This window comes from Emiliania huxleyi, assembly GCF_000372725.1.
Source record: "Emiliania huxleyi CCMP1516 unplaced genomic scaffold EMIHUscaffold_40, whole genome shotgun sequence".
Taxonomy (NCBI): Eukaryota; Haptophyta; order Isochrysidales; family Noelaerhabdaceae; genus Emiliania; species Emiliania huxleyi.
In genome coordinates, this window is record NW_005198965.1 from 673989 (window position 1) to 691229 (window position 17241).

At 67.8% G+C, this 17241-nt stretch overlaps 4 protein-coding genes across 4 annotated transcripts; 2 read left to right on the plus strand and 2 right to left on the minus strand.

Moving 5' to 3' along the window:
* Window positions 1-69: 69 nt before the first annotated feature.
* IPR1 (inositol-1,4,5-triphosphate receptor) lies at window positions 70-8950 on the minus strand (the record flags this gene model as incomplete). The annotated part of the gene is made up of 7 exons (XM_005770283.1): window positions 70-80; window positions 194-384; window positions 466-6428; window positions 6524-6616; window positions 6778-7476; window positions 7544-7885; window positions 8111-8950. 7 exons carry the CDS (start codon window positions 8948-8950, stop codon window positions 70-72), a joined length of 8139 nt encoding a protein of 2712 aa, XP_005770340.1.
* A 1329-nt stretch (window positions 8951-10279) lies between these two features.
* On the plus strand, window positions 10280-12392 carry EMIHUDRAFT_451353 (hypothetical protein; the record flags this gene model as incomplete). The annotated part of the gene is made up of 3 exons (XM_005770253.1): window positions 10280-11664; window positions 11734-11845; window positions 12378-12392. The coding sequence occupies exons 1-3, from the start codon at window positions 10289-10291 to the stop codon at window positions 12390-12392; spliced, it is 1503 nt and encodes a 500-aa protein (XP_005770310.1). The 5' UTR covers window positions 10280-10288.
* A 209-nt stretch (window positions 12393-12601) lies between these two features.
* Window positions 12602-14848, minus strand: EMIHUDRAFT_464171 (hypothetical protein; the record flags this gene model as incomplete). The annotated part of the gene is made up of 3 exons (XM_005770254.1): window positions 12602-12768; window positions 13959-14300; window positions 14321-14848. A coding segment is annotated over one exon (391 nt), but the record flags the coding sequence as incomplete, so codon positions are not given.
* Window positions 14849-14945: 97 nt separating this feature from the next.
* Window positions 14946-15428, plus strand: EMIHUDRAFT_209913 (hypothetical protein; the record flags this gene model as incomplete). The annotated part of the gene is made up of 1 exon (XM_005770255.1): window positions 14946-15428. One exon carries the CDS (start codon window positions 14946-14948, stop codon window positions 15426-15428), a length of 483 nt encoding a protein of 160 aa, XP_005770312.1.
* Window positions 15429-17241: the final 1813 nt, after the last annotated feature.

Genomic DNA, 17241 nt, shown 5'->3' on the forward strand with positions numbered 1-17241 from the left:
GCCGCCGCAGGTGCGGGCGCAAACACGCCGCCACGGCTCAGGGGCACGCCGAGCTGCGCGACGAGGCCGTCAGACAGCGCCTTGAGGTCTTCAGGGCCGATCCCCGAGCCGCCGCCGCCGCCGCCTCCGCCGCCGCCGCCACTGTCCTCGCCGCCGCCGCCGCCGCCGCCGGCGAGTCGTAGGGCGTTTTGACTTGGGAAGAACGAGGCGTCCTCGTCGCGCATGAGGCGGAGGACGTACTGCTCCCACCCGTTGAGCATGGTCGGGTCCTTGCTGCGCAGGTAGCACATGAGGAAGATGTACGTCCAGAGGTTGTGATCCTCGGCGACGTGCTCTTCGAAGCCGGGCCCCTTGGAGTCGAGCGTGAAGCGGTCGAGGCCGCAGCTGAGAGGGGGTGGGAGGAGGCTGGGGATCAGCGGCGCGGGCGGGCGAGGGGGCTCGCGCGCGGCCGCGTGGGGGGCGCACATGAAGCAGTTGTTCTCCATGTTTGCCTTGGTGGCCTGGTGCGATGCGCGCAGCTCGGCAAAGGTGTCGATGATGATGCCAAAGATGACGTTGAGCAGGACGGTGATGACGATGGCCCAGAAGGAGAGCTGGTACACGAAGCGGAAGGCGAAGCCGCGGTGGTCGCCCGGCACGGGCGGGTCCATGAAAGAGCCGATGTCGCCCGAGCGCAGTCCTTCGTTGAGCGCGTTCAGGAAGCAGTTGAAGAGGTTCGTGCACATGGGCAGGTCCTCGTCGGGGAAGTTGCCGAGCACAAAGATGTCCCTCTCGACCGCAAAGCCGACCACGGCGAACAGGTAGATTATGATTGCGCCAAAGAGCGCGGTCATGGCAATCGAGCGCCCGTTCTCTGTCACTGCCCGCAGCACGTTTTGCAGGTCGGCCGACTTGTTGACGATGTCGAGCAGGTGCACCGAGAACCAGAGCGGCGAGTGGTTGATGCCGAGGTACGCCGCCCCGAACATGGCGGCGAGGAGTACTAGCTTCGGGTCCGTCAGCGCGTAGACGGGCCCCATAACCAGCGAGAAGAGTCGCCACTCTGGCCGCGCCACCACCTCCTCGTACGGCAGGCCCGAGGCGTCCATCAGCCCGCGCCGCGCGCGAATGGGGCCATTCTGCACCGCGTAGATGGAGAAGACGACGACGCAGGAGAGGCACTGCAACCCGCCGAGCACATGGTTGATCTGGCCCTCCGCCTCAATCCACTCGGGCGAGCCGAGGCGCTCGATGAGCTGCAGCCCCGCCCGCTCGACGAGCTCGAGCGCCTCGACGGGGGAGAGGGTGAGCGCCCACGCGTACAGCTCGCTGAACCATTCCCAGTGCTCGACGAGGTAGTTGCCTGCACCGCCGATGACGGCGGCGACGGCCGCGGCAGATGCCGTGACCCGGGCCTTGTCCCGTGGGGAGCGGCTGGTGTCGCGCCAGGCGAGCAGCACGGGCGCGACGGCGGCGAAGAGCGTGACCGCGACGATGACCAGGTAGGCAGCGAGCGGCGACGGTGGATGCGCGGCCTCGCCGTCGGTTGCGTTGAGCCCCGGGCCCGCGAGATCCAACTCGCTGAGGGTTCGCTCCACGGCGTCGGACTCGTCCGCGCCGGCTGCGTCGGCAGGCGTAGCGTGCTGAGGGTCGAGTGAGAAGCGGATCAGGATGATGGCGTTCTGGATGAAGGCGAGGCGGAGGACGAGGAAGTCGAACACGCTGCGGTTGTCGGTCACAATAGACCAGAACGGAAGCCGCGAGAGCGAGTGCTGGTGCCTCATCTCAAACTCGAGGTCCTGCGAGCGCGCGAAGAGCTCCTGGATCTGACGGCCGGGCGTCTCGCGGTCGACGTTCCAGAGCAGCTCGTCCTTGGACTCGCGCGTGAGCGAGTTGCAAAACTCGGGCACGCGGAAGTAGACGCGCTCCAACTTCCCCGAAGCGCCCACGATCTCGCACCTCCCGATGGCGCCGGCCATTGCCCGCTTGGCTGCGGCAGTCACCGCATCGCCCTCGGCGTCAAAGGCCCCGAGCGAGCGCGACGTCACCACAGAGCCCCCATGGCTGCCCGCCCGCGGGACAAACGCCGCGTGCTCCTCGTAGTCGTGCAGGTGCTTGATCAGGGTGCTCAGCGAGTAGCCTGCCGCCATCGCCCGTTCGCGCGACTCGGCGTCGTCGTCGGCGTCGCCGGCTGCCGCAGAGGGCGCGGTGCTCCCCGCCATGTACGCCGTGGCTGCGACGGCGGAGAGTCGCTCGAGGTCGAGCGTGCGGAGGAAGCGCTCCTCCGCCACGGTGCCCTCGCCCTCGAGCATCGCGAGGAACCAAGTCGAGACGGAGGTGCGCAGCCGCGAGACCGCGTCGGCGGGGACGCCCTCGAAGCGCTGCCGACAGACGAGCCGCTCCATCGCGTCGGAGGCCTTGGACTCGATGAGGGAGGCCATGTTGCCGAGCGAGGTGTTGCCCTGCACAAACTCGGTCAGGCAGTCGATGCAGAGGATGGCCTGCTCGACGTTAGACTCGTCGAGGGACGGCTCGAGCTGCACGAGCAGGTCGTGCACCTCGATCACCAGGTCGACGGCCTCCACCGCCGAGTCCTGCCCCTCGCGCGGGTCGCGCAGGTAGTCCTGCATCTGGACGTTGTGCCCCTCGCAGAGCAGCGAGAGCATCTCGAGCGCCTCCGCGACAAACGCCTGCGTCTGGAACGGCGCCTCGACGTCGTTGGTCACGGCGAGCGCCGCCGCCGCCGTCAGGCCGGCCGTGAGCTCGGGCAGCATCGCCCGCCGCTCGGCCTGCAGCGCGAGGTACATCTTCCGCTCGTCGATCTCCTTGATGCCCCGTCGCAACCGCGCCTTGACCGCCGGCATCCAGCTGCTGCCCGAGCCATCGAAGGCGCGCGCGTCGCCCGCCTTGAGCACGTGGTACATCTCCTGCTGCACGAGCGAGTTGCCGCCGCGCAGCAGCTCGATGCCCAGCTGCAAACCGAGCCGGCAATACTCGTCGTCGGCGCACGCGCCCATCATCAACGCCACGCGTGCGGCGCCCTGCTCTGTGAGCTGCTTCTGCCGCCGCCGGAGAAGAGCCTCGTCGGCGTCATTCACCTTGTTGTGGTCCGCGTCGACGAAGCCCTCGTTGGCGCTGCTGCCAACGCGGCCGATGTCGAGAAGCCGCACCAGCACCTTGAGCGAGGCGACCGTCAGGCCGCGGTCGACGGGATGCGCCGGAGCCGCCGCCGCGGCCAGCAGCTGGTCGAGCAGGCTGCGCGCGTAATGGGCCGCAGGGGGCAGATCACAGGCCTTCTTGCCGCGGCGCTGCTGCTGTAGCTCGTGCTCGTGAGCCGCGTCCAAGCCGTCGGAGAAGATCCGCACCAGCGCATTGAACTCGGATCCGGCGGCGACCGCCGTCTCGAAAACCGCCGCGAAGCGCGGCAGCTCCGCCTGCGGGTGGGCCTCCTCCTTGTCGGCCGTCAGAGTGACCGTGACGCCGATCGTCGAGAGCCCGCCTCCTTGGCTGGACGCGGTGCCGAGGTCGGCGTCGCCGAGGGTGGCGAAGCCGCCGCTCGCGAGAGCGCGCAGGCAGTCGACCACAGGCACGGGGTCGGAGAGGACGGCGGCGCACTCCAGCGCGCGGAAGGAGGCGGTGGTCTCGCCGAGCGCGCGGCAGACGGCGAGGAACGGCTCGTCGCGCCCGTCTTCGTACCCGGCAAGCAGGAGCAGGACCGAGGCGGAGAGCCCGCCGACGCCCTGCGTCTCCGCCTCGTCGCTGTCCTCCATGGCGTCTCTCGGCGGTGCAAAGAAGTGCGTGAGCAGGGGGAAGACGTGCCCGAGCAGAAGGTCCGTCTCCTCCGCCTCGGCCGCCGCTTCCTCCGAGTCCGCGTCGAGGGCGAGCGCGTCGAGGTCGTCCGCGGCCTCGATGCGACTCACGAAGGCGGCGATCCGCGCCTGCAGCGCGGAGAGCAGCTCCATAAAGTCGCGCGTGGCGAGGTCGTTGACGAGTGGCTTGGCGGTGACGAGGTAGGCCTCGTCGAGGAGGCGCAGGTAGCTGACCACCAGCGGCGTCGGCAGGTCGGGGAGCAGCAAGTTGGCCACGACGTCGTCCATCGGCAGAGTCTCGCGCACCATCTGCTCGATATTGGGGTTGTTGATGCCCGTGACCAGCGTGCCGAGCAGCCCGACCGCCTCGATGTGGTAGGCGAGCTTGCCGCGCGGGTTGGTCTCGAGGTCGCGCGCGGCAATCAGTGCCGCGCGCTCCTCCATCCCCTCCGTCGAGTTGAAGAGCAGCAGCGCCTCCTCCTTTGAGCCGAGCGCCTGAGCCACCAGCTGGCAGTTGCGCTTGATGGCCACGCCTGCCGGCCGGCAGATCTCGCCGAGGAATCGGAGGAAGCGCGGCGCCTGCTTCTTGGCGGCCAGCTGCACAAACTTGTGGATGGCGGAGAACGGCACTCGCGCGCACGCCGCCCGGTTGTCGCGCAGGATGGCGGTGACGCAGCCGGTCGGCGTGACGTCGTACGCGACGAGGTCCTTCTCGACGTGCTCCACCATCCTGGGGATGGCGGGGACGAGGTCGGACTGCATCTGCGGGAAGCCCGTCACGAGAGCCTTGATGGTGCGGTAGACGGCGCGCAGCACCGCGCGCGTGCGCAGCTCGCTCGGCAGCGGCGCCGACGAGACGGGCAGCCGGAGCAGCTGGAGCACCGCCTCGTGCGCGCCCATGGTGCGCAGCAGGACTTGCATGTCGAGGTTGTATCCCGCCGATTGGCAGAGCAGCATCACCCATACCTCGCCGGAGCCGCCGATCTGCAGCTCGGGCGCGAGAGCGCCGACCACTTTGAGCGGCCGGTCGAGCGCCACCTCGACCACGCCGTCCGTCGGCGGGCTCACCGTCTTGACCGAGTACATCTCCTTCTCGAGCTGCAGCCGCTCGCCGGGGCGCGGCGGCCTGTGGTCGGCCAGCTCGATCCGGACAGCGTCGGAGCCAACCGCGGTGTAGCCCTTCCCGATGAGGATGAGGTACTTGCCTTCGGTGTGGTCGGTGCGAGAGGACGCCGTGCGCGTGGTGCCGGCGCGGGAGCGCGCTGTGCGCGTGCGCGAGAAGCCCCCGGCCGAGCGCAGCTCGGCGCCGTCCGAATTGGACTCCTCCGAGCAGTGGGCGACGAGCTTGCCGAGCAGGCAGGCCGTCTCGAAGAGCTCGTCGTCGTAGAGCTTGCGCCGCGAGGCGAGCTGCGAGAGCCGGCGCAGCAGCTCGTCGAAGGTGGAGTAGGTGCTGACCATCAGCGGCTTGACGAGCAGCTGCGAGTGCAGCGTCGTCGAGAGCAGCTTCTGGCGCTGCTCAAACTGGCGGACGAGCAGGCCGAGCGCGGCGGAGACGAGCTGCGGGTGCTCGTAGAAGGTGAGGTCCATCAGCACGCCGACGAGCATCTCGGTCGCCCCGAAGCCGAGCAGCTCGAACAGCTTCTTGAACGCGGCCTCGCGCGAGCGGGCTGCGTCTTGCGCGCCGATCACGGCCATCGTCCGCTCGGCCAGGCTGCTGCGGCCGCCCTCCCCCTCCTCCAGACGGGCGTAGCCGGAGCCGGCGCCGTCGTCGTCGCGGACCACGAGCGCGCGCATCGTCGCGCCGATGGCTTGCAGCTTGCCCCGCGTCCCCCCGAGCGAGTCGCGCGGCTGCTCGTGCGGCTGCTCGCCCGACGGCTCCCACAGCCCGGCGGCGAACTCGTCGTGGTAGAGCGCGAGCAGCCGCGAGAGGCGGAGGTCGAGCCGGACGTCGCACAGCAGCTGCAGGATGCGGCACACCTCGAGCTTGCAGTCCATGATCGCGACGGTGTCGACATGGATCGTAACCTTGCGCCTGTACCGCTTCCCCGAGCTGCCCTTGTCCTGCGGCCCGACCGTGTCGTCGCGCCCGTCGAGCAGCCCGAGGAGCGTGGGGAGGAGCGGCGCGAGCTCCGAAGAGAAGTAGAAGCCGAGCTTGAGCAGCGCGTGCAGCGTCCGGAGCAGCTCGAGCACGAGCCGGTTCTCGCCGTACGCGGCCGCGTCCATCTTGAAGTACCGCCCGATGTGGCGCGCGATGAAGGCCTTGAGCGGGTTGAACTGGTCCCAAGAGATGTCGACCTTCGTAGTGAGGCGCGAGGAGAGAGCGCCCGCCTGCGCTGCCTCGGGCACCTTCTCCCAGATGCGCACGTGCTTGACGCGCGCCATGAACTGGTGCGGCTCGGCGTCGACGTACAGCGAGCGCAGGATGGCGGTGGCCCGCGCGGCGACGGCGAGGCCGAGCGGCTTGCCGCCCCTCTGCACGGCGCGCAGCCGCTCGTCCTTGGCCATCGCTTCGAGGAGCGGGTAGGGCAGGCGAGCCGACAGGGCGGGCGCGTTGCGCAGGTTGCGGCCCTCTGCCAGCGCGGCAAAGAGGCCGAGGCAAGACTCGAAATAGCCGACGGTGTCGTCGCAGGGGCAGTGCGCCTGCGCCGGAGCAGCGGCGCAGCATGGGCAGAGGCTCGTCAGCGTGTGCCCCTCCTGCGGGGGGGGGGGGGGGGGGGGCGAGGCGGCGCACACACCAGCCACTCGACGAGCTCCATCGACCCTCCCACCTGGCCGAGGACGGGGAAGTACTGCCGGTCGCCCGACACGAGGACGCGCCCCGCCTCGAGCTTGAGCGACGTGAGGAGCTCGGGCGCCTGCGGCGGCGGCGGCAGGGCGCGGCGGGTGGGCTGCAATGCCTCGGCTTCGGAGCGGCACACGTGGACGTGGGGTGATGGTGGTGGTGGTGGGGTGGGGGGGGGGAGGGGCGAAGCTCGGCCGCCTCGTGCACGAGCATCTTGCAGATGCGCCACTGGTTGACCCGGATGGGGAGGCCGCCGCACTGGCAGAGCACCGTGAGGAACTTTGTGTAGCGAGCCTGCCGCCCCACCTCGCGGATGAGCGAGATGAACTTGGCGACGTGCTTGTCGGTGACGAGCTTCAGCACCGACTCATTCTCAAGGAAGACCTCGGTGAGCGCGCCGGCCGAGCGGATGCCCAGCCCGAGCATCAGCTGCAGCCGAGGCACGAAGCGCATCGCGTAGTCCTTGTTCGCGTCGTGCCCGCGCAGGAGGTGCCGGAAGAGCACCATGCAGAGCGTGAGGGCGCGCTTCATCTCCTTGACGGACGAGGAGAGCGCCCCTGTCGCCCTCGACGAGGCGGAGCGGCTGAGCTCCTGCTGGGCCTTGGAGGGCACAGAGGGCTCCGAGCCCGCTCCCTCGGCGCCCGCCGCCGTGAGCGGCGCCTCTGCCGCGGCGAGCACGAGGTCGAGCACGCCCCGCTGCCGCAGGATCAGTTGCCGCGCCGCGTGCGGCAGCCCCTCGCGCGTGAGCGGGTCCGGGTTGTCGGAGACGGTGACGAAACGGATCAGCTCGCCCGCCACCCGCCCGAGCGCCTTCGGGTCCGACGGCGTGCGCAGCGCGGCGAGCCACTCGCCCGAGCGCAGGCAGTCCGAGTAGTGCTCGAGCGGCACCCGCTGGAGGCTAACCACCTGAATGGCAAAATAAAGATATACTACTCTGGTCCGGTGAGGGGGTCAGTATCGAAGGGCTAAACACGTTGTCGTCGACGCTAGCCACCGTGGCGCTCAGCGCGCCGGCGACGAGGAGCTTGGTGTAGGCGCCGGCCGCCTCCACCTCCTCGCGCGCGACGGACGCGCGCGTGACCTTGGCCGACATCTCGGAGAGGCTCGGCCGCTTCTCCCGCGCGCCGGCGTCCGAGCCGGTCCGCGCGAAGTGGATCCACCGGCCGCTGTCGACGTGGCGGAGCCGGAAGAGGGAGTCCGCGGTGACGGCCCCGCTGCTCGCCGCGTCGAGCGGGACCAGCTCGAAGAGGCCCCGCCGCTGCGCCGCCGGCTCGTCGGGCGAGAGCTGGATGGTTCCCACCGCCATGCCCTCCTCCTCCGCCGTCCCGCCACCCGCCACGCCGAGCGCCCTGCCCGACGGAGCGTGCGCGATCCACACACGGCCGCCCCAGCGGAGCGCCGCGCCGGAAGTGATGTCGGCGTTGAGGAAGGACCACATCGTGTCGAGCGACGCGTCGTCGTGCGAGTCCGCCGCCACCAGCGCCGCGGTCGCCGCGCCGCCGCCGGCGACGGTCGTGTCCCTCTGCTCGGAGGCTGCGACCGCCGCCTGCACGACGGGCACCAGCCTGCCGCCGAGGTCCTTGAGGATCAGGTCGGAGGCGATGGCGGCGAGGAAGCCATCCTCCTCCTCGTACACGAGCCGCACCGCCTCCCCGCCAAAGAGCGGCCGCGGCGCGTCCGCATCCTCGCCCGCGCCGCCGTGCGGCCGGTAAAGCGACACGCGCAGCGCCGCCTTCTCGAGCGTGGCCGACACCTCGCGCCTCCCGTCGGGCATGCGACCGGCGCGCTCGACGCGGAGCCGCAGCGAGGTCTGCACGTGCTCAAGCACGATCGGGTCGCCGAGCCGCACCCGCTCGCCCTCGGACTGGATCCTCAGCCGGGGCATAACGCGGAACCACGCCGCATCGCCCGCGGCCTCGCTCTCCACCACGCGGCGGCCCTCGCGGTTGAGGAGGGCGGCCTGCCGCCCGACGGCAACGGGGACGTCCGTCACGGCGTGGTGCAGCTGCACCACCTGGCCGTACCGCACCTCGCGGCCGGCGATGCGCGAGAAGGAGGCTCGGTTCATCTCCTCCTCCCTCTCCACCGCGGCCTGCGCGGCCATCAGCGCCGGGTCTGCCGCCATCTGCTCGGCGGTCTTGTTCTCTTGCTCGAGCATGGCCTTGAGCTTCCTCGCCGCGACATAGTTCTGCTGCGGCTTGACGACGAAGACGGACTCGTGCGAAAAGGAGGCGGGCGGCGTCGGCGAGCTGCAGACCCCGAGCTGGCCGCGACGCGCCGACACGAAGCCGCCCTCGCCCTCGGAGGAGTCGACGGATACGAGGAAGATGGCGTCGCCCACGCGGAGGAAGGCTGCGGGAGTCACCGAGGCGGACGACATGAGCGCCAAGGCTGCTGCGCAAAGGCGGCCGCGCCTTGATTTATGCTCGCTGTCCGGGAGAAGAGAAGGGCCGCCGTGAGATTTTCTCTTTTTTGTTTTCGGCCCGGTTCTTCTTCTTCTTCTTCAACAATGGCGACCGCACCTCCAAGCACAGCGGGGTGCTGCAGGCCGCCCAGAATGCCATCCGGGGCGCGCTCGGTCGGCAGCATCATCCTCGGGGACGAGGAAGAAGTGACGCAACACCTCAACGACACGTCCGCATGTTGTTGTCCGCATGTGTGAGTGTTAGAGTTGTTTGGTATTGCTAAAATCTCTCTCACCACTCACGTCCGTCCGTGACCGAGCGACATCTGCTCGGCGTCTCGCGATTTCGCCACGATGCGGGACGTGTGTTTTGGGACGTAGATTACGAGGTCAAGTGCTGGAACCCGCTCATCAAGTCGACGACGGCGGGGAGGGGCTCGTGGGACAATGGTTGCAACGTGGCGTCGGTGGGCCACCTCTACGGGTTTGGAAACACGCTAGACAAGGCGTTGACGGGGGTCGTGGGGGTGCAAGGAGCGTGGCCGTCAGGTGGACGGACCGCTCGATCACTCGACTGGGAAAGGATGGGTGGGTCAAAGACCACGCGTACGGAGACGGGTCACGGGTGGCGTGGGTCAAGAAGGATGCAGGCTGGAAAGTGGATGGGGGCGCAGTACTACAACGCGAGGTGGGTCAAGAAAGCCATAACGCGGCTGGTGCTCGTATGGCTGCAGCGGCGGACGACGCCGCCAACCAACATCAAAAAAGAAGGAGGGTTTTGATTGAGCGTAACCAATTGGGAGAGAGAGAGACCAATTGAATAAGCAAGCAAGCGGCACACCGCGGCTTCTTACTTACTTACTATCAGATACTCGTACGCTCGACCAGAGAGAGAGAGAGAAGATATTTCGACCACAGTCAGTGGGGGGAGAGAGTGAGTCTCTTGTGTGCCGTGGAGGGTGCCTGTGTCGCCTAGTTAGTTCCGCCGCACGGATTTACCCTTCATGTAATTCCCACCGACGCTGTCGTGAGAGTGAGATCGCTTAAAGAAAGAAAGAAAACAGACAAGCAAGCCAAGGAAGGAAGGGATGGGAGGGACACATGCATGCTGTGACAGGTTTCTCTCGTTCCCGTGTACCTACCTGTGTTAGTGCCTGTGCGCGCCAGTCCCGTGCCCAGCGTATAAATAAATAGAGCAGAGAGATGGGCGACGCACGAACACAGAGGCACAGCGCGCACGGCGCCCCCCGCAGCGGTTTGGAGCACTTGGAGGTTCGGGGTGTAATTTTCCCTCGGCAACCACGTCAGCGACCGATGGGGCCGGCTGGGCTGCTCGTCGCTGTCGCTGCCACAGTCAAGCCGAGCGCGCACGCGCAGTGCGCGGCGTGCGCCCGCGTCACCAGCTTGCTGGGCGATCTCTTGAATCGGACCAAGGAGTCGCTCGAGGTGAGCCGGCGCGTGCACGAGGAGGCGGCGACCAAGATACAAAAGGCGCAGACAAAGAGGTGGCTGAAAAACGAGTACCACGTCGCGCTGCGGGCTGCGATCGAGGAGGAGATGGACATGGTGTGCAAGCGCGACGAGCTGGTTGCGACAAGGGCTCTCTCGCTCGCGTGCGCCGAGCTGATCGATGCGCATATTGACGAGCTGCCTCGCGCCATCCTCGACGCGGACGCCGGCTTCTGCGCCAAGGCGGTCCACGGGTGCGACAGCGAGACGATGGAGGCGTCCGCCCGCGCCTTCACCTCGTCTCTGCGCAGCGAAGCGCCGCCGGCCGCCGGAGAGAACGCCACCGCCGACGGACTCGTGGCGAGGCTGGTCGGATCGACTATCAACCGGTGGGTGCACGCGGCGGGCGCGAGCGGGCACGCGCTGGTGATGCTGCACGAGGGGCCTCGCAGCGCGCCGGCCGATGGCGCGGCCGACCCGGTCGCCGCTCTCTTCTACCGGCTCGCCGCGGCAGCCAACGGGTCGGCGGCCGCCAGGCCGCTGCTGCGGTACGGGCAGCTCGACGTGGCGGCGAACGACCCGCCCGTCGACACGCCGCCGCCTCCCTCGGGCGCGGGCTCGCGCCTGGTGCTGTGGAGGCGTCAGGCGGGCACCGCCGCGCCGCCGGTCGCGCTGCCCGAGCCGGGCGAGGACGGGCTCGGAGGGCGGAGCGACGAGGAGGTGCGCACGCGGCTGCTGCAGTGGCTCTCGTCGACGCTAAACACGCACGAGGGCGGCGCGCTGCGCGGCGCGCTGCAGCTCTCGCTCGTGCGAGAGCGGCGCGAGGCCAAGGAGGCTGGCTCGGCCGGCTCCACGGAGGCGGCCGAGGCCAAGGGCGGCAAGGGCAAGGGCAAGGGCAAGGAGAAGCCGCCGCCGCGCCGCAAGGCAAAGGCGAGCGAGACGAGGCCTCCGGCCGCGGTGGCGCGGGCGCAGGAGTGCGAGCTGTGCGGCCTCGTCTTCGAGCGGATGGAGATGACCCTCTCCTCGACGCGCGCGGAGCTCGCGCTCTCCAAAGACGCGGCGGAGCGGAGGCAGGCGCAGATAGACGGCGTGCAAAAGGCGCAGACCCGGCGCTGGCTCAAGCTCGAGTACGCGCAGAACCTGGCCGCGGCGCTGGAGGACATGGTCGACGGCATGTGCAGCGGCGTCGGCCTCAAGAACGCCGCCTGCAAGCCCGAGCCCACCGGCGAGCCGCAGCGCTGGTCCGACGCGGCGCTGCGGCGAGGCGGCGGCGGCGGCGGCGGCTTTGACAAGTCGACCTGCGAGGCGAGGGTGGGCGCTCGCTGCTCCGCGCTCGTCGACGCGGCTGCAGACGCGCTGCAGCGTGCCGCGCTCGACGGCCGCGACGCGACCGCTTGCGCTTCCCTCCTCCGGGGCTGCTCGGTCGAGACGGCGCAAGCGTTCAACCACAGCTATACCCCCGACGGCGACGCGCCGCCGCCGCAGGGCAATGCGCCCAAGGACGAGGTGTGAGGAGGGTGAGAGTGCGCGTGCTAGTGGCGACTGCTCGGCCCGATCACGGCATGGCGGTGCTCGACGGCAAGCTCTACACTTCGGGGGGATTCGACGGCGACTCCCTCAGCTCGGTGGAGCGACCACACTCGAGTACGACCCGGCCGAGAATGTGGTGGCGTCTACCTCCGCGGACGGTGGTGAGATCGATGGCTCTAGGTTGGGATTTTCTTTTTGAGAGCAGCGGGGCTTTCGTCGTTTATGCAAAAACACAACCCGCGCCGGAGCACATCTTCTCGTGTTGTTCCCCCCAGTAAGCAGTGAAACTCCAACAACCCCTTTCTCTGAGCTCTGTCTCTGACTCCTGTGATCTCTGTCTGACTCAGTGTACAGCGGGTCACAAGCGGCTTGTCTATTTACCGCGCTAATTCTTTTCCTGCCAATTCTTTTCCTGCCACGCCAGTCCCGTGCCCAGTAAAAAGAAAGAACGGACAACCCAAGGGAGGGATGGGATCCCGTGCCCACTGTCGTGCGAGGCCTGCTTGCTGCTAAATAAATAAATAAAACGGGCACGCCAAGCGATGCCTGCTAAAGTCGAGCCTGTGTGCTAAAAGAAAAGAAAGAAAACAGACAACCCAAGGGAGGGATGGGAGAACGGCACGCCGCCACCACACAGGTGTGTAATAAATAAATAAATACAACGTACACGCCAAACGAGGGGTGGGAGAAGGACAGGGTCCCCACCTGCACGAGCAGGATCTTGTAAGGACGATCAGGGACACAGGGGAACGGGAGCGGGGAGCGCATCGCGACACGGAGGGGGGCTGGGCAGGGTTCACCCTCACGACAGGGTCCCGAGCGAGTGACGGGTAATCGTGGCCGTGGCCAAGAAAATCAAAATATTAAGCTCTCTATTTGGACCACGGCGAAAGACTCGACGGTTTTGGGCGTTTCAGAGCACGCTGAATCGATTGGCTAAGCTAGAACTCTCCCTCTCCCTTTCCTTTCATAATTATTGACTCAAAACTCGATGATCGCGCGATTTTGGAGAAGTTCTAGCTTAGCCAAAACGTTCCTCTCGAAAAGTTGACTTAGGAAGCCGCAAACGGCAGCTTCTCAAAGCCTCACCCGCGCTTATTCTCTTGATCTTTCAAAACCTAGGCCTGCGGCCAAAATTTTCTAAAGGCCGCTGCGCGGCCAGCGCGATGCGCAAACCAGTCAGCGACCGACAGTCAGCAGCAGACTGTGACGATTGGCGGCCTCGCGCCCTCAGTCAACCTCCTCTACCATCTCCCCTGCCCAGCCCATATGCCTCATCCACGGTGGCGCAACCACTCGCGCAGGGAGAGAGAGAAAGTCGGCGATCTGCGCCGCGCAGATGAGCTCCGCCTCGTCTGCGTCGAGGACGCCCATCGCAGGGCTGTCATAGCGCCATTGCACATGACGTACTGCATGTTGTTCATTACTTCGCAGGTGCCAAAGTCGAGGATAATCTCACTCAGCGATGGCGAAGGCTGCACTCCCGGCCGGCGGTAGGAGGGATGAAGGCCAATGTACTTCGCAGTGTACGGTGCCTTCCGGCGCGAACAGTGCCCGGGACGAAAGAGGAGGCGACGTCTCCCTCGTCCATGGACGGTGTAGCCAGCTTGAGAGACGGGAACGAACGGCGGTGAATCGCCGACAGCGGCGCCTTCATTCCTTTCCAGTGAATTGCCGGCGGGTGCCCTGACTGAGCGTTGTATCTGTCGGCCAGTTGCCGCACCGCCGGCAGCAGCTCCGCAGCAGCCGCCCAGATGGCGCCGGTTAGGACAGGAACGAAGCCGCGTGGACACGGCTGAGCGACGCCGTGCGTCTCGTTTGGATGCTGCAGGCATGCCGGGCAGCGCGCGTGCTCCATACCGCGTCGGGCGCCCGCCGAAATCTTCGATTTCTTTGGCGTAGGGGACCAAAAACCCTGAAATTTTCTTCGCCTGCGGCGGGCAATTAATTTCGCTACTTTCGCTTTCACAGCTCTTTCACACGAGTTTATCCGTCACTCGCTCTCCCAGGGATTCCTCTCTCGTATAGGACAGGTTGCACCCGGCGGCACGGGGGCAAGCGCGGGCCTCCTACTGGTTGCGCTCTCCTAGTTCTCCTGCTCCTGACAAGGGACAGCGACAGGCTCGCAGCACGGTGGACTCCCTATCCACTGGCGATCTCTCTCGACTAGCGACCTTCCTCCGACTTCTCACCGGCAGTCTCTTCTACCACAGGCAGACTGACACGTGGGTGGCAGTGGCGGTGATAGGAGTCTCCCACTCTGTGGGCCTCGCTAGAAGTGCGACCCCTGCGCGTGTCCTCGCCCTTGAAGGGGAAGGGGCTGTGTGTCTGTGCATGTGTACAACATGTGTGTGTGTGTGTGTGTGTGTGTGTGTGTGTGTGTGTGTGTGTGTGTGTGTGTGTGTGTGTGTGTGTGTGTGTGTGTGTGCTCGCTCGCTCGCTCTCGCGCGCCGCTTGCGCGATCGCGCGCGCGCGCTGCGCGAGCCGCCCTGCCCGCTGCGCTGCTAGGGTTGCGCTGCGGGAAGGGCTCGGCGGCCGTTCCTAGAGCTCCTCGTCGCTCCCCCCGTATAGCGAGGGCTCGTTGGACTCGAGGAGTGGGCCGCCGTCGTAGGGGGAGCGGGCGGCTCCGCGGGCGACGCTCGCCCAGTCCTTCTTGTTGCTCTTGACCTCGCCGCCGCCGCCGCCGCGGCCGCGGCCGCCGCGCCCGCGCCGCCCGCGGCTTGTGCCCAGCCTGACCGCGCTCGGCATGCGCTCGTAGATAGTGTCCTTGAAGGCGGAGTGGAGGAGCGCCTCGAAGTTGACGCACGGCGCGTAGCGGCAGCGAGCGGCGGTCTTGCACGGGAGGGCGGTCTGGTTGAAGGCCGGGCAGAAGCCGATCCCGTCGCGCGCCGCCATCGCCTTGGCCTTGCCCGCAGGTGTGTGCTGTGAGAGAGAGTTGTGTTTAAATTCTTTTCCTCATCCGCGCGGCCTCTCTCGTCGTCCTCGTCCTCAGATGGCGGCCTCCTCCTCGGGCACTGTCACCATCTCCCTGCTCTCAAGCGACGACGAGCAGCGAGGCGAGCAGGACGTGCCGTCCGCAGACTCGCCATCCGCTTCTGTCGCCGCCGCCGAGACTGCGGCCGAGCGCAGACCCGTCGCAAAGCGGAGGCGGCGCAGAGGCGGCGGTCGCAGTTGGCGCCGCCGCGCGGGCGACGCCTCTGCCTCGTCCACTCGCGCAGAGGACGGTGAGGCTGCCGCTGCGGCTGAGCTCGCCTCCGGCACCTCTGCCACCGAGCTGCGCGCCGCTCTCCTCGCCTTCGGTCTCCGACCCGGAGGAGGAGCCAAGCCGGCGCTGGCGCTTCGCCTGCTGCGAGCCCGCCGCGCCGCCGCGGTGAGCGAGGAGCGGTACGGCGTCGCGGCGAGCGACGATGCCGGGGCGGTGCCGCCGCCCGAACTTAGGCACCGAACTGTGAACAGGGCCGACGTTCACAGTTGAAGCTGTGAACAGACGGTGGCTCTCCGCCCGCGCTTCGACGGCGAGCGGTCGGGACACGTGCGCGCTGCCGTGGACGGGTGCCAAACTCTGTGTGCAGTCTCGGCTGTATCTCGGCTGCATCTCGGCTGTATCTCGGCTGCATCTCGGCTGTATCTCGGGCAGGTGCCGGCTGTGCGGCGGTGCAATCCGACCGCCGAAAAAGACCTTCTGCTGCGACGAGCGCGTGTTCACTCCCGCCCTGCCGCTGTTCAGTCCGTGAAGAGCCGCCGTTCACGGCGTTGGCTGCGGGCAGGCGCGTCCGCTTTCTCGTGCCGCCGAGAGAGCGAGGAGATGTCACAGAGCTGGGCTGAGAGCAGGTGCGTCCACTTCCACCTCCTGCGGACCTCGGGCCCGCACGTGCGGAAGGCACTCGCCCTGCGAGACGGGCGGAGGTGCGCGCTGTGCGGCGTCGACTGTGGCGCGAGATTAGCCGAGATCTGTAGCCGGGATCTGTAGCCGAGGTCGGCCGAGATCGGCCGCGGTCGGCCTCCCCTCTCGTTGGCTTTGGTTGTGGGATCCGCTCTAAAGGTGATACCTGTGAACGGCGCCTCTTTCACACGCCGGATCGCGCTTGTAAGCAGGCGCGGCGTATACGGCGGCGGGGCGGGCGGTGCGTGCAGCGGCGGCGGAGGCAAAGGCGGCGGGGCAGGGCGGCGAGGCGATCGCGGCTGTTTTCTTTCCCCTCTCGACCCTCTCTGGCTCGGAGGTGTGAAGGGCGTCTCTTCACTCCTGCAGGTGGAGGCGGCGGCGGAGGCGCTGCAGAGCAGCGTCGCTAACGGGCCGTTTGGGAGGCAACTCTCCCTCTCCCCCCCTCTGTCCCTCTCTCTCCCTCTCCCTCTCTCCCCTCTCCCTCCCTCCCTCCCTCCCTCCCCCCCTCTCTCTCTCTCTCTCTCTCCCTCTCTTCACGCGCGTCAGGGATGGAACATCTCGTGCTCATCTCGCGGCTGCGTCCTTCTCCTAGGCGCACGCTCCCCTCGGCTCCCCTCGGCTCCCCTCGGCTCCCCTCGGCTCCCCTCGGCTCCTCTCTGCTCCCCTCGGCTCCCCTCGGCTCCTCTCTGCTCCCCTCGGCTCCCCTCGGCTCCCCTCGGCTCCCCTCGGCTCCCCTCGGCTCCCCTCGGCTCCCCTCGGCTCCCCTCGGCTCCCCTCGGCTCCCCTCGGCTCCCCTCGGCTCCCCTCGGCTCCCCTCGGCTCCCCTCGGCTCCCCTCGGCTCCCCTCGGCTCCCCTCGGCTCCCCTCGGCTCCCCTCGGCTCCCCTCGGCTCCCCTCGGCTCCCCTCGGCTCCCCTCGGCTCCTCTCTGCTCCTCTCTGCTCCCCTCGGCTCCCCTCGGCTCCCCTCGGCTCGTCTCTGCTCCTCTCGGCTCCCCTCGGCTCCTCTCTGCTCCTCTCTGCTCCCCTCGGCTCCTCTCGGCTCCTCTCTGCTCCTCTCGGCTCCTCTCTGCTCCTCTCGGCTCCTCTCGGCTCCCCTCGGCTCCTCTCGGCTCCCCTCGGCTCGTCTCGCTGCACATGGCGCGACCTCTTTCCAGGCACGCGAAGCTCTCTGGCAAGCGGAGGGTGCGCGTGCGCGAGGGCTCGTTCTGGCAGGCGAAGGGGAGTTAGCTGGGATGTAGCCGAGATACCGTCGAGATCGATCAGGCTCGTCGAGATCGGCCGGGAGCTGCATTTCGTCGACCGGGGCACGAGTGCCGAGATTCGTTGAGATTCGCGATTCGTCGAGATTCGCCGAGAGTCGCACACGTCGAGCGGAGCATAAGGACCGTCGCGAACCAGGAAGCGG